A 21958-nucleotide genomic window follows, 5' to 3' on the forward strand; every position below is an offset into this window, starting at 1 on the left:
GTGATGACTGGGTTTGAACCTGAGTTATACATGTTATAAGTATAAGCAAGGGCAGAAAATTTGGTAAATGTATGTGATGATAAGTTGGTCATTCAGATGATCCACAATATACTTTCATGCCAATTGTTTTAAAAGGGAAAACATTTTTAAAAATTCACAGCAAATTCTGGAAAGCCTAGTAGTATTTCCAGCTACTCCCAAGGATGCCTTAACTCGTTTGCGAAAGGCTATAGAAGGAACAGAAGTGGCGGAGGAAAGACAAGAGTTTAGGTGGAGGGTCTGGCATGTAGATATCTCTAGTGCAGGACAGAGTCTGGCATCTTCATGGGAACTGGACACAGGGTCACAGATTCTGGAATATACCTGGGCTAAGCAACAGCCAGATCCGAAAAGGGCCTTCTTTATCAGGTTAGTGTTTAGACTGGATCCAAATGACCGGGCTTTATTTTTATGCTTATTCTCCTGTTAGTTTAGGAGCGCATGATATACTTAGAATGATATAGAAAAAATAATAAATTAACAATAAAATATAATAAAACTAAATAAATCTTGAGAAACCTAGTACTCGATCCCAGTCTTTTTTTTTTTAATTTAAAGCCACTCCAGTAAATAGTCTATACATTTTATTCTTGTGAATGTTCAGAGACATTTAATCATAGTTTTTTTGCCTTAAGTCTCCAACACAAATAAAGTCATGTAAAATAGCATTAGCTTAAAAATCCAATTAATAGGGAGTCTTTAAAACTGGTTATACATTTTAAAAATTATTGTTTCCCTGTCATCAAGAGGGAACAGTATAAATAGCAGCATAAATAGAAAGACTTTTCTTCCATTTCCCAATTCCCTCTTCCTTTTCATGAGAATCAAGGTTGTCACTGATGCAATTGCTTTTCAGATTTTTTTTTTTTTGGTAAATGATGAGAGAGGCAATTTCAAGCAGTTTTCTTCCACATAACACTGCCTAGAAGATGGGAAAATTGCATCTCTTGATGGATGCCAACTATTATGTACACTGAGTTGGAAATCTCCATATAGGGAAGGGAAAAGAACACGTGAACTAAAACACCAGTAAGTAGAGGTTTTCATAGAGTAGTTAGTTGCTGGCAGATTTAACTTTGGTAGAATCCTGACCTGACTACCATGATATATCTGTGAAAATATATATAGTGTCATAATAACTTTTGAAAAATAAATAAAATGAATATATCCAAAGATTTACAAATTCAAATCTTTATCGAGCATAAAATCTGAAACCATTTTATACCAGAGGTACAATTTTAGGTAATTATTCAAGCTGCAGGTGTAAATGTACATAGGTGTCAACTTGCTTGAGCGATGCAAAAAATTAAAAAAATATGAAATGTAGTAGTTAAAGTGAGATGTTATTAAAATAATCACACATATTATAAATGCTTATAAGAACATAGGAGCCACTGGTGATGCTATTTGTTATGAACTATAATTGAGCACATAGCTCTGGGTCCTTGTTTGAGGAGAAGTTATGGGCAAGCAGAAGATTGAATTCTGGAAGCAAAAAGTGCTAACATAAGAAGGCTTCCTTTTGGGGGCCAGGTGGTGGTGCGCCTGGGTATCTTACACAAGGACTGGGATTCGAGCCCCCACTCCCCAACTGTAGAGAGGAAGATTCTTGTGTGGTGAAGCAAGTACTGCAGGTTAGGGTTAGGGTCTCTCTTTGTCTATATTCCACTCTCAATTTCTCTCTGTCCTATCAAATAAGGTGAAAAAGAGATGACAGCCTTGGTGGTGATTTAAAAAAAGGAAAAGAGGAGGAGGGGGAGGCCTGTCTTATCAGACTGTGTTATGGTAGGAGTTCGTTTTTTCTAAGTAAAAGTCCTTTTCCACATTCTTTCTGTAATGTTGGTGCAAATATGCTAGACTTTATGAACTATGTAAAAAATATTTATTACACCTGTGTTTTTGTATGTGGTGTCCTTATATAAGTTAATGTGAAATCTAAAAGTTTACTAGGAAGATAAACTGTCGCTTGTAAAGGGCCAGTATCAGTTTCTATATTTTATTGTCACATATGCAGTCTATGTTAATTTTTAGCAAAATGGCTGGCACATAATCTAGATAGTTATAAGTTCCAGGATTAAAACAGTTTATTGTGAGACTGGGGAGATAACTCAATATCAAAACACAAGACTTTTTTTTAACCTGAGGTCCCAGAACTCTCCAGGTTCACCATATGCGAGAACTTAGTGGTGTTCTGGTCTCTTTTGCATAAAATAAATCTTTAAAACTTGACTAGTTTATTTAAAAAAATATATCTAGGCTGCTTTTCAAAGCTGAGGGTTTGTCTTACTATCTTTAGTGCTTAGCAGAGTATCCGATATTTAGAATATGCTGAGTAGGTGAATGAATGAAACATAAAAATGCTAAGCATAAAGAAGAAAGAGGTTCAGGTGGTAGGCTCACACATCACAGTGCACAAGGGCCCATGTTTAAGGCCCTGGTCCCCACCTTCAGGGAGGAAGCTTCATAAGTTGTGAAGCAGTGCTGTAGTTTTTTCTCTCTCCCTCCCTTTCCCTCTCCCTCCCTTTCCCTGTCTCTCCCTCCTTCTCCCTCTCTTTCCCTTTCCCTCTCCCTCTCCCTCCCTCTCCCTCCCTCTCTCTCCTCACTTTCTCTCTTTTAAAGTAAATTTATTTATTTATTTATTGGATAGAGACAGAGATAAATTGAGAGTGGAGGGAAAGCTAAGAGGGAGAGAGACAAAGAGACACCTGCAGTCGTGCTTCTCCATTCGTGAATCTTCCCCCCTGCAGGTGGGGACCAGGGGCTTAAACCCGGGTCGGGTCTTTGTAAACTGTAGTATGTGTGCTCCACCAGGTGCGCCACTGCCAGGCCCCTCAGGTGTCTCTATCTCCCCTTCTTGATTTCTCTGTCTCTATCCAAAATAAATAAAATAAAGAAATTTAATTGAAAAGAAAAAATATGGGGGTTGGGCAGTACCACAGCGGATTAAGTGCACATGGTGCGGAAGCACAAGGACCAGCATAAGGATCCTGATTCAAGTCCCCAGCTCCCCGCCTGCAGGGGAGTCATTTCACAGGCAATGAAGCAGGTCTGCAGGTGTCAATCTTTCTCTCCCTCTCTCTGTCTTCCCCTTCTCTCTCCATTTCTCTCTGCCCTATTCAACAGTGATGGCATCAACAATAACAAAAACAACAACAACAATAAAACAACAAGGGCAACAAAATGGAGGGGAAGCAAAAAAAAGATAAAGAATTTAAGTTTAAATGTAAAGAATCATTATTTATGTTATATATCTTCTTAAAAAAAAAGATTCATTCAGAAGAGGAAAGAGAAGGAGCACCAGGGGTGGGTGGGTATCTAAGTCTCTGTGGTAGAGCAGGATGGTGCTTTGATAGAGGGTGAAATTTACTGGCACCTAGCTTAGAAAACTGTGGAAATGTACACTCTTGATAACAAAAATCATATAAATTGATATTTCCTCAATAAAGTGAAGTTGGAAAAAATTATGCTAATTTTAAAACTCTGGCTTGGGTCTGGATTTTGTTATTTTAAGATACAAAATGACTGCATAATTTTCTGAGTGGAAGAATTACAAAACTATTTCAACTGAGTGCCACAGACTCAACTCTCATCAAAGACCTGCTAGATTTATCTTTCTGCTTCTACCTGAGATCTCTTAAGTGTGAACCATCAGGTTTTCTTCACCCTCAGGTGTGGAATCCATAGCATGTTCCCTTTGCATTTAGCTGCCCTAAATGCTCACTCTGACTGCTGTCGAAAGTTGTTGTCATCAGGTAAGTAATTCCACTGTGAAAGATGATGCTCACCGTGTCCTGTAAGTGAGCCATTGGCTTCAGATGTCTGGCTGAAGTGAGAGGCTGTCTGTGCTTCATGTCTTTCATGACTTGAGTTGGCAGGATGAGTTGTGTTCTCAGCTTTGTGTGACAGCCCTCAGCATTCCTTGCTGTTGGGACTGTTAGAATGCCAGTATTCCTACTCTAGATTGAGATTCTTGTCCCCGCCCCCCCCCCCCCCCTTTGAGTAATCAGTCAATAGTGAAAGACAGGCAAAGATGGCCATAGAACACAGGAAAATAGTTGTAGCAGAGGACATCATCTTTGTGGCTTAAATGGCGGCCAAACATGTAAATTTTCAATAAAGGAGAAAGACTGATTTCTCCACATTTTGATGACAGAAGATGTCATGTTACCTTCCTACTCTGTGGGTCCTATTAAAAAAGTCATTGTGACTGGAGAGACAGCATAATGTTTCTGCGAAAAAAAAAAATCACTGTAGCTTACCTCCTCCTATGAAGTTTAATTTTTATTTGTTAAATGCTGGCCTATTTGAAACTAATACATTCATTCTGGGTTGGAGCTTTGCTAATCTTTATTATCACTACCTCTCTTAGCTTCTGTATATTAAGAAGTTGTAGAGAGGTCTGTGAGGTAAAGATTGTTTGTGAATTAATTATGCAGATATTCCAGAGGCATTTTTTCCCCTTTAAGGACTTTACCTGTGGTTGATTCTGCTTTTCACTGCTTTTGGCTTGTTTAAAAATAATCTCAGCATGAAAGCATGTTTCCCAAATTTTAAACCAACTGAAAGTTAATAATATACTTAAGAAAAATACCTCTTCCTGTATGTTAAAATAGTCTTTAGCCCTCCATGTTCTTTCTTTGTGCTCTGTCTGCTTTTCTGTTGCCTTACTTACCTCAAATTGGTCTCATAAATTTCTATCCTGGAATTGAAATATGGGCTGTGGTTCACTCAGGGCTGAATGCAAAAATAAATTCTTCTTGACTTCACTGTTTTCCCTATAAAATTGCCAAGCTTGAGCAGTTATCATTTGTTTCCATGACAACCTCTTTCTGACTTTCTTGCATTCTGGTTTTTCTACTAACTGATTTTTCTGTCTCTGCAATGTTTCTTGTGGTTTAACTAGGACAAAAGTATAGCATAGTATCCTTGTTTAGTAATGAGCACGTGCTGTCTGCAGGCTTTGAAATAGACACCCCAGATAAATATGGAAGAACGTGCCTTCATGCTGCTGCTGCAGGAGGGTGAGTAGCTAGCAATTATAGTTATTTCATGGTTTAATTACGAATTCACCCTAATTCTTTGAGTTGTCTGTGAATCGAAGGAAAAGTTTTAAAGTCCTTATGATAGCTAAATGTGAACAAAAACTAAGGAAATACAAAAAGTAATTTCATTCTTAACCCCCATTGTTTGTATTATAAAGAGAATATATTTTTGGCAGATATTCTCTTTTTCACATCAGTGGCTAGGTTAGGATGCTGATCAATAGGTCAATATGTCCACACATTGATCAAATATGACCTCTCTTAGATGACCCTTTCTTTGGGGGTGGGTGGGTGGGAGGGAGAGGTGCTGGTTTGTAATCAGTTTGATAGTTCTCAAGGAGCAGGGAGACTTCTCCATCTGTGTATCACCAAAGCATTGCCTATTTGTTAGAAGTGGGGTCATTGTCAAGCTTTAAGGCCCCTTATTTGCATATGTTCTTTGGTGTCTTATATCTAGTTGTATATTCTTTTTTTTTTATTTTTTGGCCTGAGCACTGCTCATCTATAGCATACTTCTCCCCATCCCAATCCTCCCAAATGGTATGAGCTTCATAAGCCATTCAATCTGAGTTTGTCTCTGCCTTTGGCTTTTTGACTTCCTTCAGTCAGAGACAAGTGCTTCATAACAACCAGCATGCCACCCCAACACATGCAGTTCTCGGAAAGCTTTTGCATGTAATGACTGAAAATGCCAGCTGTCTAAGAAAAATTATTAGGAGTGGATGTTTCTAAGTATGGGGAATTTCATACTCATATTTGTCATTAAGGAGATCATTTTTCTTATTTAGACAATAGTAAAGCAGCATATTTTAGACTATGTCCTATTATCCCAGTTTTAGAACATAATGGATAATTGTCTCTTTTTGTCCATTTAAAAATTTTTTTTGACCTATGTAGAAAGTGGCAACACTTCATTCTAGATTTCTTAGAATCTCACTTTTATATGAATTAGTATTTATTATTAGTATTTATTAGCTATATGTCCTGTAATAGGAATATTCACTTTAATGGGTCTTACTCTATATATACTAAAAATGATTTATTGCTTCTGCAAATGACAAAGAAGTTTTGGGAGATCACTATGCCCCACTACATCATTCTCAGCCTTAGTTCTTACAGTAATTTACCTAGAGTGCAAAGATAAGGAAATGTAGCTCTTTTCCTTTTCATTGAGAAAAGTCTGAGTTGAGAGTTCTTTTCACGGTAAATAAATTCTGCTGTGATATATGCTCATTTTTATTCACACTGGCTCATTATTTAAAGGTGACATGAAATTATTACTGGCTTAAGGGGCTGTTTTATAAACTCTTAATAGTTTGAAAAAGAATTTGGGGATAAATATTAAAATTATCACTAAATACTACTAAATATCACTAAATTATTACTAAATACTCATTTACTTAATGAGTATTTAGTAATCATTAAATTTTATAGCCATAGAATTTAAAATATTTCATTGAGTTTTTTCTTTTTAAGTCCACATTATTGTTATTTTCCCATTTATTTTTATTAGTGATTACATAATGATCTACAAGATAACAAGGACATAGTTCCACACTGCACCTACCACCACATTTCTGTGCCCACCCCACCCCCAACCCCAGGACAGCCATTAAGCTCTTTTAATGTGTTCATTTGGGATAAAAAGAGATTTTAGAAAGTATAAGTTTTTACCATACAGCAATATTCTAATATGTTAAAGTTATTTTTCTCTTTGATTTTAAAGCTAAAACTACTATAATTTCTTTTTTTCTTTTTTTTTTTTTTTTCCTCCAGGGTTATTGTTGGGCTCGGTGCCTGCACCATGAATCCACCGCTCCTGGAGGCCATTTTTTCCCCCTTTTGTTGCCCTTGTTGTTCTAACAAAACTACTATAATTTCATTTTGGCCTATAAACTGTAGAAAACAACTTTTTTCTGAAGAAAGTCTAGCAAGTGACTTCTGCCATCTTAATGAAGTTTTCTTTGTCTTTCTAGTAATGTGGAATGTATAAAACTCTTGCAGAGCAGTGGAGCTGATTTCCACAAAAAGGATAAATGTGGGAGGTATGTACGTACATAGGGGACTTTGCTGAAAGTTCCCTGGAGCAGGGAGTAGTCCATCTGGAAGTCAACACTGTATTGAAATGGCAGAAAAGAAGATCTCTGGGAGAAATCCCTCTTGTTGAGAAGTGTCAGCAAAGCAGGCACAAGCCCACAAACATTCTAATCATTCTGTTTAGAAGCTTCAATTGTCATTCTCCTTCCAATTTAAAAAAAAATGTCCATGGATGAAGTTTTCCAAATTCTGTGTGCCACTGAGTAGAGCACTGTGGATCTGGACAGTTTATTATGTTCACTAAGCATCTTATCCTGGGATAAGTCTTCTGAGACATTAGAGTTTTAGACACATAAATATACTACCAGTTGTCCTTTTAACTATTGGACTGGGTTCCAGAACTTTTGTTACCTTTATGGTCTTCTACATTGCTAAATCATGAATCATGAATTGCTAAATCATGTCTCCATATGACAGCTATCAGAATGATAGCTGTCATATGGAGATATATATTAGTAGCCCCCATGATATTTCTACCCCTCCTGACTCTTAGAGTTCCTCTTTCCCTCCCTCCCTCCCTCCCTTCCTTCCTCCCTCCCTCCCTCCTTTCCTTCCTTCTTTTCTTCCTTCCTTTCTTCTTGTCTATAACCAGCGTACCCAAGACTATTTCTATCCATCTACTCATTCTTCCAGATAATACAAGTGATAGCACCCTTCAACTATTACAAGGAAGTCTCTCTTCTCTGCTCCCCTAGCACCCTGCTTATGCCACAACTGCAGCATCCACCACATTGTTTCTCTGTCTCACTTCTCCAGTGGATCCCCTGACATCAATAACAGGGTCTTGAAGACCAGTGTGATCTCTGTCCTGTCAACATTGGTGCCTTGAATGTGTGAGACCCTGGTTCAAGCTCCAGCATATGTCATTGTAGCATAGGGGAGGGTGGCTGCCTCTCTCTCTCTCCCTCTCTCTCTCTTTCTTATATATATACTAGTCAGTCCAGGGCAGTGAAATTGTACATGTGCAAGGACTTGGAAACATAAAAAGCAAAAATATAAAAAGGAGCTGAGTCTTGTTTTCTCTTTATCTCTGGGTTTTACCCAGTGGTTGATACCTGGTAATTTTCAGTCTAATTAATCAAAATACAAGCAATCCAATATGTGAAACATTTTACTATACTCGCTTTTGCACTAAAGAAGATAAGATGGCTAGTAAAAACCAAAAGAAGCCCATACATAAATACACTACAATATATAAAACAGTTGTACCTAAAAATTAATAAATCATTCTTTAAATAAAGCTACTTTATTCCTAGTATTTGATTATTATTCCCTGAAAATTGACTAGGCACACAGATAAATTGCTAAATAACTGTGGACTAAGAGTAAGTAATATGAAACAAATCACTTTATATTTCTACAATGCCTTTCCTTCATAGGATGCTTGATTTTCTAGACATTGCTCACTTTGCTTCTCACAGTAGCTCTCCGGGGTGTGCAGGAATGCTTAGTATCTTTTTTCAGGAATGAAAAGGCTGGGCTCAGAGAAACTAAACAAGTTGTACATATACACAGAATTTTATACCTTGAGTGAACTTTAAAAGATAGCTGCTCCAAAAGATCCTTATGAAATAGGATAAGGCGGGGGGTGGGGGGGGGGCATGATTTGACTCAGTTTGCAGATCTCTTCAGTACTTAGTGACCATTGTTCTTTCTGTTAACCTACATACATAACCTCAAGGATATTCTAGTTCAGTAGAGAAGATAACACCAGTAGCTAGCATCAAGGAAGCATGTGATGACTCCTCAAGAAACACAAGAGCTAAATATTCACTCAACAAGAAAGAGAATTTTGGGAACTTAAAGAATGAGTGAATTTTTGATGGTGGTAGTGATTAATGAAAGGACAGTCTATAGAAGAAGGCAACATAGAGAAAGATAGAGGCTGTATGACAGAAAAATTTTACCCAAGGTCTCAGCTGGAGCATAATAATGGGCTCACCTAGGAAAAAAAAAGAAATATTCTAGATAGGTAGATTGAGACCAGCTTGAGGTCTTCATTTCTAGATGAAGGAATCAAGGCTCGATGAGTAGGAAGGTTGAAGCTTCTAGAACAGGATGATCATTTGTAGATTTTGGTCTTAGAAAATCCAGTTCTTCATTCACACTAACTAGAAATTTGATATAAGTTTGATCTGAGATAAGGAAGCTACTAAGAAAGGCATGGCCATAGTAACAATGAGCAACAGTGTAGAACCACAATAAACACTATGAAAAGAGAGGTTTGTCCACAGATGGATGGCCTTGTCTGAAGCACTGTCTTTGAGCTTCTGTTTCAGTTTATGAAGTCAAAGGAAGGCATATCCCTTGGCCTTTAAACTCTAAGAGTTGAAGTTTTCCAGACTTCTAGGACCACTGCCGTCAGTCTAGTGCTGTTTGTTTTCCAGATTGAATGAAGTAATACATTACTGTTTGTTTTTCAGGACTCCTTTGCACTATGCAGCTGCAAATTGTCATTTTCACTGTATTGAGACATTAGTGACCACAGGGGCCAATGTTAATGACACAGATGACTGGGGACGGACAGCGCTGCACTATGCTGCTGCATCAGACATGGATAGAAAGTAAAAACAGCTTTGCTTGTGCTTCCTCTGGTGGTAGGGTGGGGGAAGACAGAATTTGTTCTTTTTCTTCATATTGTCTTTTTGTGTATTTTTTTTTCATATTCACTTTGTTTTTTCTAGAGCATCCCTCAGCTTTAGCTTATGGTAGTGTGGAGGACTGAACCTGGGACATTGGATCCTCAGGCATTAGAGTCTATCTGCATAACCACGATGCTGTCTCCCCCATATTTCTTCATATTATCTTGTTGAAACATAGAATCTCATCCATACCCAAAGGAGTTAGAATTGCTTCATCTCCACTTGGATTTACCCTTTCTTTATGTTTTATCTTTTCTTTATGTTTTGTTATTGCACGTCACTGCATAGTTATCTCTTTCATATGTCCTTTGGATGGAATCCCAGAAGAGCTGTTAAATTCAGGCTTTTGACTCATTTATAATCTGTTGCAATTTATTTTGTTAATTTATTACCTCACTACCACTTTATTTACTTTAAAACTTAAATTTGCTAATAAATTTATCACATTTTGAAAACATCCATCTATGCATAATGCTAATAAATGACCAACATGTGTAAAATAGGTGCTAGTCTATCTAGGCAGTGAATGCTTTTGTAGGAGAAAAGAGGAGGAAATGGGTTGCTATAAAGGTGTTTGGATTGTAGGTGACTAGTACTAACTTATTAGGAATAAGTTGGAGAGTTCAGATGAGAGAACAGAAAAGGTGAGAGAGCTTCCCCATTTATGAAATTGCTCTCCAAGGACTGAATTAGGACAAAGGCCTTCTCCATGGAAATCCTTTTTGGTGATACTTCTTGGGGAACATAGTGCTTTTTGCTATCCTGTACTGTGGAACTTATTCTGGGTCAATGTTTATTCCTTTTCTGATAGAACATTAACTTTCAAATATTTAGGTAGTGGTCCATAGAAACAAGTGCATTCTACATTGTAGCCTAGTGATATGTATGCATGTATATGTGTTGAATGGAGACAAACCTTTCATGAAACCATGTTTATTTTTACTATGTGCTCTGCACTCTGATACTTTCTCTTTTATCTCACTAAACCCCATTAAATTCATGTCATAATTCAGTAGTGAGTTATAATTCATATTTTCATAGTTTGGAAAACACTTAGGAACCCAGGTTATTAATTCAACATCTACTGAACATCAATTGGATGTCCGTTTTATGATTGTTCATCAACAAAGAGTTGGTTGAGAACCAGTGTACCCCATTTTATAAGAGCCAGAAAATGAATTCTGGATGATTAAGAAAAGTTCTGGCAAATCAAAGATGACTAGGATCTCATTGCCAGCTGTGTGGGTTGCTGAACTGGCAAGACAGCAGCATGAAATGTGGTGAGAGAAGTTGAAGCTAAATTGCTTCCTTTCTCACTTAGGCTATTTAAAGAAAGGTAGACAATGATCATTATCTTAATTGCTGTTTTCATTGAAGTCTTGGGAAAATAATGTTCTCAACTGAATTCTGTGGGATAGCATAAATTTACTAGATGAACTATGTATATTGCCAATGAAAAATCAATAGTGCCTATTTTGGGGGAGACTCAAATTTAAAATTATTGAGATGTAAATTGTACTCAAGTCATTGGCAACTTTACCATTAATCATTTCATTTTCTCTCCCTTATTCTGAGAAGTAAGACTATTTTGGGAAATGATCATGAAAATTCAGAAGAACTTGAACGATCCAGAGAGCTAAAGGAAAAGGAAGCCTCATTGTAAGTTTCCTCTTGGTTTAAATGGCACAGTGGCATTTCTAATTATTATTTTTCCCTCTGTATTGCTGCATAGGTGAACCCTTCTGTTTGGGGGTCTCACTTTGGAATCCTGGGGGAAGTTATGTGGTCATACCTTTAATGAAGAAGGAAATGTTCTTTTAACATTTCTTTTAATTATGACATTTTCACACAGGGAGTTTTTCAAAAAAATGTAAGCTCTGCCCAATCATTGTGATTGGGCAGCAGTTTGGGGGACTAGGTATCCTTTTTCCTTTTATCATTTTATTTCAAAGTTAATGGGTTACATTATAGTTGCTGACATATGGGTACAGTTTCTCATCTCCCATGACAACTGTGTATATAAGACATCTCTCCTCCAGATTAGGTTCCCCCCACCCCTTATCCCATTCTTTAACCTCCTTCCTTGAGTCGTTTGTTTTGGTACAATACACTGCACATAGTCAAAGTTTCACCTTATGTTTTCCCTTATAGCCCTTGGTTCTTAAGTTCCTTCTGTGAATATCATTTGGTATTCATCCTTCCTTTTCTGTCTTATCTCACTCAGCATGGTACCTTTAAGTCCTTAGACATCATCTTTGGAACATAGAACTAAAAAATTTCATACCTGAAGTATTTCCCAAATTTTTGAATGAATATTTTAGGCTGAAATAAAGACAGTTACAGAAAACACACATACACATGAAATTTCCAGTACATAGAACTTCATTGCTCTAGAATTCTTAAAGAAACACTTAAATTCACAATGTACTTTATGCAACACTCATAATAAGAACAATTTACATTATCCTTCTTTTCTTTTGGTCCAGAAATAGTTTCTAAACTATGACTTCATCTTTATGCTTATAGGTGTCTAGAATTTCTGCTTCAAAATGATGCCAATCCATCTATCCTGGACAAGGAAGGTTACAATAGCATACACTATGCAGCTGCCTATGGACACAGACAATGTCTGGAATTGGTGAGTTGGTTCATCTTGTTTTGATTTCTCTAACACACACATATGTAGCCTTGCCTGGAGATGCTGGTCTTAATTTCTTAGCAGATGCCCTCACTGTGTAAGTCTCCATGAAAAACTACCTTAATATATCCTGTGTTGGGGCGAAGGTAGATAGCATAATGGTTATGCAAAGAGACTCTTGTGCCTGAGGCTCTAAAGTTCCAGGGTCAATCCCCCACATAACCATAAGCCAGAGCTGAGCAGTGCTCTGGTTAAAAAAAAAAAATCCTGTGATGATTAAGTTGTTTCACTTTACAATATGTAAGCTTCTTTGTTCCATCTGTCCATCAGGAACTCAGAGCTAACATAATTCTTTTCCATATGAATTTGGGCTGAGGATACTAGACCTGTATATGGACATAGTACTTTAAATATAACTGATCTTATATATGTGGAATATAGAGAAACAAAATCAAAGCAAAACAAGCCCATAGCCTCTGACTGAAGTTACCAGAGGGGACGGGGTTAGAGGTGAGAGTGGAGGGGGTAGTGTGATAACACACATTAGGAAAGATATGAAATTATACCCTTAAAACATACAAATTTATAAAGCAATGTTTCCTTAATAAAATTTTTGAAATAGCAAAACAAAAAAAACCACACACCTTAGATTTAAGACCACTGAGCACAGTTAATAAGCTCCATATGTCTTTCTGGCGATACACTTAGCTTCCTAATATTCAATAACAATGTTACTGCATGAATTTTTAACCACTAGGCATATAAGTTTATCATGGTCCCTTATTTGCAGTTTTGGAAAGGAAGTTGACAAGGGCACATAGAAATTACTAGAATTCACAAAACACCGGAAACTGCTAACTGGTAGTGATGTAAAAAAATAGAGGTTTGGAGTCTAATCTCCTTTTTTGGTATAGGTCACAAGGAATAAGCTAGATGTGCACAGAGAGCAGGATGTAGACAAGTGAAGTCAGGCCAGCTATGGGATTTGGGGGTGGGGGTCATAGCAGAAAGAGAGGGCATGCTCTACTGCAGGGTAAAACAGTCAACTTCAGCTGATTGAGGCCAGATGATAATGTATACCAAGGCTGTTGAATACTCCAGTGTTTTAAGGAAAGCAAGAAGGTCAGACTTTTGATGAATCATTCCATGTGTGAAGACATTGGGCCATCTAGGAAGAAAAAAAATGTGAGTTTGTGGTTGATTCCTACCAGTAGGCCACCATTTTCTTTCCTTTCCCTTCCTTTCTTTCTTTCTTTCTTTCTTTCTTTCTTTCTTTCTTTCTCTCTTCTTTCTTTCATATTTCTTTTTGTTGCCCTTGTTGTTTTATAGTTGTAGTTATTATTGATGTTGTTGTTGCTGGCTAGGACAGAGAGAAATGGAGAGGAGGGGAATACAGAGAGGGGGAGAGAAAGATAGACACCTGCAGGCCACCATTTTCTATCTCCTGAGCACCTTTCTTGGTTTAGCTTCAAAGTGTTCTTTGTGGGTTTTTTTTTTCCACTTTCACTTATTTATTAAGTGAATGTAAGTGGACAACTCTATCAATAGTAGTTATGGGTAGCCTGGCTGAATGTTAATGTCTCACTCAAACTCATATATTAAAATCTTATCAGTTATTTTTTACTAGTGATTTAATATTTATTTACAAAATTATGGGACAATGGGTCCTGATTCCCTCCATTGGAAACTATAGCAGCCCTCCCAAGGTACAAAGTGTTCAGCTGTCAGACAAATGCAAATGAAGACAATAATGAGATACCACATCATCCCTGTGAGAATGTCATACTTCAGAAAGGATAGCAGCAACAAATCTGGAGAGGCTGTCAGGGTAAAGGAACCCTCCTGCACTGCTGGTGGGAATGTAGATTGATCCAGCCCCTGTGGAGAGCAGTCTGAAGAAGTCTCACAAGGTTAGAAGTGGACCTACCCTATGACCCTGCAATTCCCCTCTTGTGGATATATCCTAGAGTCAAACACAATCATTCAAAAAGCTGTGTGTACACCTATGTTTATAGCAACACAATTTGTAATAGCCAAAACCTGGAAGCATCCCAGGTGTCTAACAACAGATAAGTGCTCAGCTATTAAGGATAATGAATTTATCTTCTTCAGTCCATCTTGGATAGAGTTTGAAGAAATCATATTAAGTGAGACAAGCCAGAAAAAGAAGGATAAATATGGGATATTGAGAAATAAGAGCAGAAAGGGAAACACAAAGCAGAAATTGGACTGGGTTTGGAATATTGCACCAAAAGATTCTGGGGGGTGGCAGGGCAGTGGATTATCTGGTCCACTGTAGGTAGTTGGGAGCAGGGACACAAATTTTGGTGGTGGGAATGGTGTTAAACTATATTCCTATTAACTTAGAACCTTATAAATCAGTATGTTAGGGGAAAAACAGATTGAATGTTTTAAGTTCTTGCCTAGATTTCAGTTCTGAGTATGTATTCATTTAGTCTAAGCACTTAATGATAATTATAAATTATAAACTGATTGAATACTGACACTGGGGTTAAATTGTTGAAGTGTTTCTAAAATAATTTTTTATTCATTTATTCAGTTACTAAGTTACCTACAATGTTATATCAGATAGCATAGAATCAGTTGGTCCTGTCAGTATCTAAGCTATAGTTACTTGTTTTTTAATTGGGAAGTAATCATTTACAGTTATTGAAACAGAAGGGGGAAACTTGCATTTTATTGACATCTCCAAAGCCCTTTTCAAAGTTTCCAATTTATGAAGACTGTGTCTTCATTCAAAGGTATAAGCAACAATTTAAATTTTTAAATAAATCAAACATTCTAAATTGAATGACAAGATCAAAGATAAAACTAGAATGAGACCTGACCTCTTTGAAGATATCAGCTAGCTAGTGTATCTACAAGGAAGATTCCATGCACTTTTTCCACAAGACAGAGAGGAAGTGAAATTTTTGAAGGGTACCTTTTAAATTTACATATTATTCTATAGGAATACACTACCCTCATGTTCCTTAAAATACCCATTTCTTTGGATTTTCTGATTTGTTTTTGTCTGATTAAGAAAGTAAACCAATAAGGCAGTATATTTAAGTTAATTCCTAGTTGGAAGCTTACTTTCTCTTAACTGAGAGGTTAGTGTCTAAGACTTACTGCTGCTATGACAATCTTCATTCTCACCATGCAGCACAAATCTTTTACTTGGGGGGGGGGGTTTAATGGCTTACAGTACAGTCATTGATACAGGAGTACATCAAGACTCCAAGACCATCTTCACCTCCTCCCAAACTCTCCTTCCTCAGAGTCTTTTGTTTTGGTGCAGTGGTCCCTGTCCAGTTCAAATTTTGCTTAAACACAAAAATAACCAAATCCTTCTACAGATCACTCATCAAAGTTGGTCTTGATTCTGTGCTAGGTGCAACCATTATGTCAATGAACAATGTGTTCCTGGTTGTCTGGAATAAGAATTATGCAGAAAGACCTTTCTTCGAATCACATTCATAGCCTATGTTTCTGATCTATGGAAAGAATATTGGGAAGGATGCTCGGCGGTGGCATAACTGGTTAAGAGCACATATTACCAAGCACAAAAAATCTTGTTTTGATCACCAATGTGTCCTGGAACTCCACCTCTCCAGAGCATTGCCCCACTAGGGAAAGATAGAAACAGGCTAGGAGTTTCAAATGACCTGCCAACACCCATGTCCAGTGGAGAAACAATTACAGAAGCCAGAACTCCCACCTTCTGTAACCCATAATGATCCTGGGTCCATACTGCCAGACGGATAAAGAACAGGGAAGCTTCCAATGGAGGGGATGGGATACAGAGCTCTGGCCTTGCAAGGACTGAATCCCAGGCATAACCCTGGAGGCAAAAACAAGACAAACAAAAACATTGGGAATAAATGAGTGCCTGTGATAACAGGCCTTCTCTACTAGACCAGAGCCTTTGGTCCCTATGAGTTGAGGTAGTGTTAAAAAAGATGGTGGGGGTTGGGGTGTTGTGCTTTCAGAGCCAACAGATTTGGGTGGCTAGTGAAATTTGTCTTTTGCGTCACTTTCCAGCTAGTTGAGTAGTTACTGTGATTATGCATATTATTTAAAAATGTCATTAATTTTGGTGCATTTTTTTACTCTGAAATTTAACTTAGTGTGTTTTTACTTGGCATTTTGATTTGTGGGTCCTATCCATGATCCAATGCTTAGAGTGTATAAAGTATACTTCATATACAGGCTATTTTGCTATAATACCAAAGGAACATAAATGATTTTATTTTATTTTTATTGTTTTTATTTTGTTTCTCTAATATAAATTTCTATTGAATTTGTTCCATGAGCTAGAATGTACTCTGTGAACTCCTCTTGCTACTAAGAGCTACAGTTCAGAATTCTGCCAGGTTGTCCTACTGTGGCCTCTGTTTTCAGCTGGTCTTGATAAAAAATGTATGTGTTGTGTATGCAAGTAAAACCTGGCCCCACAAATGTATACTGAGAACTGTGATGAGGCATATTCCTTTGAGCTCAGTATACCAAAGCAGAATAGAGGAGAGTTGCCTAATAAAGCTCTGTGTCTGAATCAAACTTATGTTTGAGTGGAGGAAGGGAGCTGACAGAGAGGAGATTCATGCCTTTCTTTCCTTTTATCTGGAATGCCTCCTTACTGACTGATGGCGAAAGCCAGAGAATCATGTCCCTATTTGGGATTGTGAGTTTTTATGGGCATGCTATTTTTCTTTTGCAGTATTAAAGATTTATCTGTTAACATAAAGATTTTTGTGGCTTTGTTATTTAAATAGAAAAAATGAGTATGCATAATTATATAAATTGCCTACAGAAGTTTAGTGAGACACTTTGAAAACTTTAAGCCTTTGGTTAAATTCAGTCTAAGATTCTCCTAGGCCAGATACCTTGGAATTTGGCTGCTTCATTGAAACCTTATCCCCATTTCACTGTTACTGGATAACTTGATTAAAATATAGATATATTTTATTTGTTTACTATACTAGATGGAGACAGAGAAATTGAGAGAGAGGTGGGGAGAGAGAGGGAGAGAGAAAGATAAAGACCTACAGCACTATATTACCATTTGTGAAGCTTCCCCCTGCAGTTGGGGTCTGGAGCTTGAACCTGGGTCCTTGTACATGTAACGCCTGCCCTCAACCAGATGCACTGCCACCTGGTCCACTAGCTTGATTTCATTAGTTAAAGTAAGTGGGGTGGCAGATGCACATGTATTTATAATCTACGAGTTTCTGGATTTCTCTGAAGATAGACTGAAGACAAACTGAACACTGAAATTATGCTGCTTTCAAATAAGCTACTCAGTGTTTTTGAGTTGTGTTCATTACTGGACTTAAAAAACCATTGGCACCTTACTAATGTAATTAGTAAGATATATTAATATTTACAATATCTCATTAGTTTCCCAAGTACAAGAAAGCAGGATATAGAAAGTAAGTTAAAAGAGGAAAAATATGAAAAACTGGCCTTAAAAAACTCTGATGACTTTTTCTGTGACCAGAAATGGTGCCAAGAGGTGGAATTGGGTGGTATATATGACCTTCTAGCAGAATGACGTATAAAGGGTTGTGGAGACCTCAGTAGTAAAGATTTTCTTTCATCTGTTTAATTTATTTGAAGCAAAACATAAATTATTTTTTTCTATCTGTAAAGACTAATTTTGTTTTTAAGTAACATCATTGGGGGGTTAATGGATGACAGTACAGTTGCTAACACAAAGGTACAATTTCTCATCTCCCTGTGAAACAGCTGGGAAATACTTTCACCTCACACCTAGGTCCATCATCACACATAAAGACCACAACATCCTTTCCACCATCCTGTTTTTTCTATTTTATTTTATTAGTGATTTAATATTTATTTACAAATTGCATGTCAACAGGGGTATACTTTCATGCTGTTCCCACCATCAGAGTTCTGAATCCCTAATCTCGCTACTGCAAGCCACCACAGTTCTCCTAAGATTGCAGAGATGGGACAGCCATCATCTCTACAACTATCTGTCTACCTTTGTACATAATTTTCCCCTTTTCCTTCCAGGTCCAGCCCTCCTTTACCTTCCAAGCCACTTATGACACCATTACTAACTCCAAATGCCCCTCTCCTTTTCCTCCTCTCTCTGGTGTTGATGGAGCTAGAGTTCAGAGCCCTCTTATCTTCATCCTGTCACTTCACATCCACTGGGAATATGGATCAAAATTGGTTTTGGGGTATAGAAGGCAGGAGTTCTGGCTTCTGTAATTGCTTCTTTGCTGGACATGGGCATTGGCAGTTTGATCCATACCCCAGCCTGTTTCTATATTTTCCTAATGGGCTATAGAGCTCTGGAGAGTGGGGTTCCAGGACACACTGGTGAGCTCGTCTGCCCAGGGAAGTCAGGGTGTAATCATGGTAGCATCTGTAACTTGGTGACTGGAAGGTGCACAACATAAAGTGAGACAAAATAGTTAATGAGGGTGGAGGTAGATAGCATAATGGTTAAGCAAAGAGAATCTCATGTCTGAGGCTTCAAGGACCCAGATTCAATGCATTGAACCACCATAAACTAGAGCTGAGCAGTGCTCTGGTAAAAAAAAATGATGATGATAATAATAATAATAATAAACAGGAACCAAAAAGTAGGAATAGATCAGATGAGACTAGGGATCTTAGGGTGGAAGAAAACTAGGATGTCTATTTTAGGCATGTTTCTAGGAACCCACATCTATGGTAGTTTTTGCTTAATCCTCTGAGCTACTGCCTGACTCTCCATCTTATGGTAGTTTTTGCTTGAGTGTGATAGCTCACATGAAGTTGGATGTAAATATTGTCTGAGAAAATGGTGTCAGAGTAGAGAAAGGGGTTAGAAAGTTGGATTAGGGCAGTGTGTAGCTCCCATTCCTGAAAAAATTCTATGGATAAAATTAACTCTTTACCTATTACCACCGCTAGAGCCTGTTACCTCTAAGTTCCTGTTGGTCTGAACTTGCAGCTCATGGTCACAGCTGGGAACAGTGCAGGCTGCACTCATTTCAGGACCAGTCTTCCTCAAGTGGCAAGGCAGGATGACCAGCCTCTTTTCAGAGACTGGGGCTGTCCCTATCATCACTGCTTTATGGTGAGGACAAAGTCCTGGGAAGGCTCACAAAAAAGCTTTTGATGCCGTTTCTGATGGAAGTGACCAGTGGTGGTACAGAGAGGGTTCTAGGCCCATTATGTTTGTGTGGGAATCCAAGGGTTCCCTGACTAGGGCCCAGATGATAAGGTGGTGTGATAGTGACCAAAAGGGCCATTATTAAGTGAGCCAGTCTCTTGCCCTTATCCAGCTTTTGTAGTCCTCTCCTTACCTGATGACCTTAGATGTTTCTCCCAGTTGTTTAAGCATTGAGTGTCTCATTTGTTGAACCAAACCAGAATTAATTTTTTAGGCTTTGTCTTCTTTGAGCCTTTCTGCTAGGATGCCCAGCTAATTTGGTCTAAGTACAACTGATTAGAGAATTTATGATGCCTTCTTTAGGTACTTCAGCTAGGATTCTAGGTTTATTAGACCTAAGTCTAATCACTGAGGACTATTGAGCACTTTAACTTTGAGTTACATCATTGTCCCTTGCTTATGGATACATGTATACTTGTACTCAGTACCCTAAACCCTAGCCTATATCTATTATCTGTTAGTTAAATGATGTGTTGTCTATCATAGTTGTGGGTAGTTCCATGTCTTAGGAAAGCTCTCACCAGATTTGAAGAGTTGTGAGGTTGACTTCTCAGGCTCAGCATCTCTGGTTACATTCCACAGTAAGAATTCATAGCAGTATAGTGTTGGGTGGCAGTGCTAGTAGTGATTTGGTTGAGGTCAACAGAAGTGTCATGGTGGTGAGGAATCAGAGAGAAGAAATATCAGTAAGTGTGGGCATAGTCCTAGAGGTTCCAGGACTAGGAGAAATGAGATTCATAAAGAGAATTTAAGGGGTTTCTTGTAGTCTTAGAGTTTAGAATATCAATAATTATTATTTAATTTTAATAATAAGTTTGTTTTCTGTGATAATAGAATGGTTAGCATCTATAATAATATACTTGGCCTCACTATGCTTTATGCCCTTTAGTGATATCTGAATATATTTGTATTTTAGATACTGACAGGGCCAAATGGTCTTGATCTGTCTGACCTAAAGTTATAGTTGACTTAGATGGTTAAAAAGCTATATATGCATATATTATTTTAGAGTTCCTTGAACAATTAAGCCATTATTGTGAATAATGCAGCTATGAACACGAGGGTACATATGTCTCTTCCAGTTAGTGTTATTATCTCTTCTGGATAAATGCCTAGGAGTGGAATTGCTGGATCATAAGGTATTTCCATCTGTATTTGCTTAAGGATTCTCCATACTGTTCTCCATAATGGTTGCATTCCCACCAGCATTCCACATCCTTCCTAACATTTCTCTTCTCCTGTTTTGTTGATGAAGGCTATTCTTACAGGTGTGAGGTATTTCAATGTGGTTTTAATTTCAGTATCTCTGGTGATGAGTGAATTGGAGCATTTCCATATATGTCTGTGTGCCATGTGTATCTCTTATTTAGAGAAACATCTACTCAGATCTTCTTCCTACTTTTTTATTGGGTTATTCTTTTTTCTTTTTGTTGAGCTGTATGAGTGTTTAATAGATGTTAGTTATCAACTGCTTGTCTGAAGTATGGTGTGTGAATATGTTCTCAAAGTTTCTAGGTTTACTGTTTATCCTTACTGAATTTTCTTTTGATATGTAGTTTTTTAACTTGATATAGTCCCATTTGTTCAATCTCATTTTTGTTTCTGTTGCCCATGGTGTAGAGTCTCCAAATAAGCCTTTAGTGTTAATGTCATGAATTTCACTGATATGTTTGTCTGTGTATTTTATACTTTCAGGTCTAAAATCCAGATCTTTGATCCATTTTGAGTTAATTTTGGTGTATGGTGTTAATTGATGGTCTAGTTTAATTTTTCTTTTTTTTACTTTTTATATTTTTATGTATTTATTTATTTATTTTTATTATTTATTTATAAAAAGGAGACACTGACAAAACCATAGGGTAAGAGGGGTTCAAGTCCACACAATTCCCACCACCAGCTCTCCATATCCCATCCCCTCCCTTGATAGCTTTCCTATTCTTTAACACTCTGGGAGTATGGACCCAAGGTCATTGTGGGATGCAGAAGGTGGAAGGTCCAGCTTCTGTAATTGATTCCCTGCTGAACATGGGTATTGACAGGTCGATCCATACTCCCAGGCTGCCTCTCTCTTTCCCTAGTGGGGTGGGGTTCGGGGAATCAGAGCTCCAGGATACATTGGTCCTGTCCAGGGAAATCTGGTTGACATCATGCTGGTATCTGGAACCTGGTGGCTGAAAAGAGAGTTAACATATAATGCAAAACAAATTGTTAACTAATCATGAACCTAAAGGCTGGAGTAATGAAGATGAAGAATTGGGGTGGGTCTCCATTCTATAGATAGCTAGTAGGCATACTTGAGTTGTATTCC

The 21958-nt window shown here is 37.7% G+C and overlaps 1 protein-coding gene across 10 annotated transcripts in view; it reads left to right on the forward strand.

Annotated features, from left to right (window-relative positions):
* ANKRD44 (ankyrin repeat domain 44) overlaps positions 1–21958 on the forward strand; it is a 416898-nt gene that overhangs the window by 287891 nt on the left and 107049 nt on the right. For 4 of the 10 annotated variants that reach the window (XR_009550679.1, XM_060194225.1, XM_060194230.1 and 1 more), the window contains exons 11-16: positions 3709–3791; positions 4943–5060; positions 7058–7126; positions 9602–9742; positions 11396–11479; positions 12347–12458. Coding sequence is in view for 9 of the 10 variants with exons in the window: in XM_060194225.1 (XP_060050208.1) it covers positions 3709–3791; positions 4943–5060; positions 7058–7126; positions 9602–9742; positions 11396–11479; positions 12347–12458 (607 nt within the window). In the remaining variant the exon portion in view is untranslated. The remainder of the gene's footprint in view (positions 1–3708; positions 3792–4942; positions 5061–7057; positions 7127–9601; positions 9743–11395; positions 11480–12346; positions 12459–21958) is intronic. The other 6 variants (XM_060194224.1, XM_060194226.1, XM_060194231.1 and 3 more) reach the window with 2 other exon arrangements.

Source organism: Erinaceus europaeus, chromosome 7 (assembly GCF_950295315.1).
Source record: "Erinaceus europaeus chromosome 7, mEriEur2.1, whole genome shotgun sequence".
In the NCBI taxonomy this organism is placed as follows: Eukaryota; Metazoa; Chordata; class Mammalia; order Eulipotyphla; family Erinaceidae; genus Erinaceus; species Erinaceus europaeus.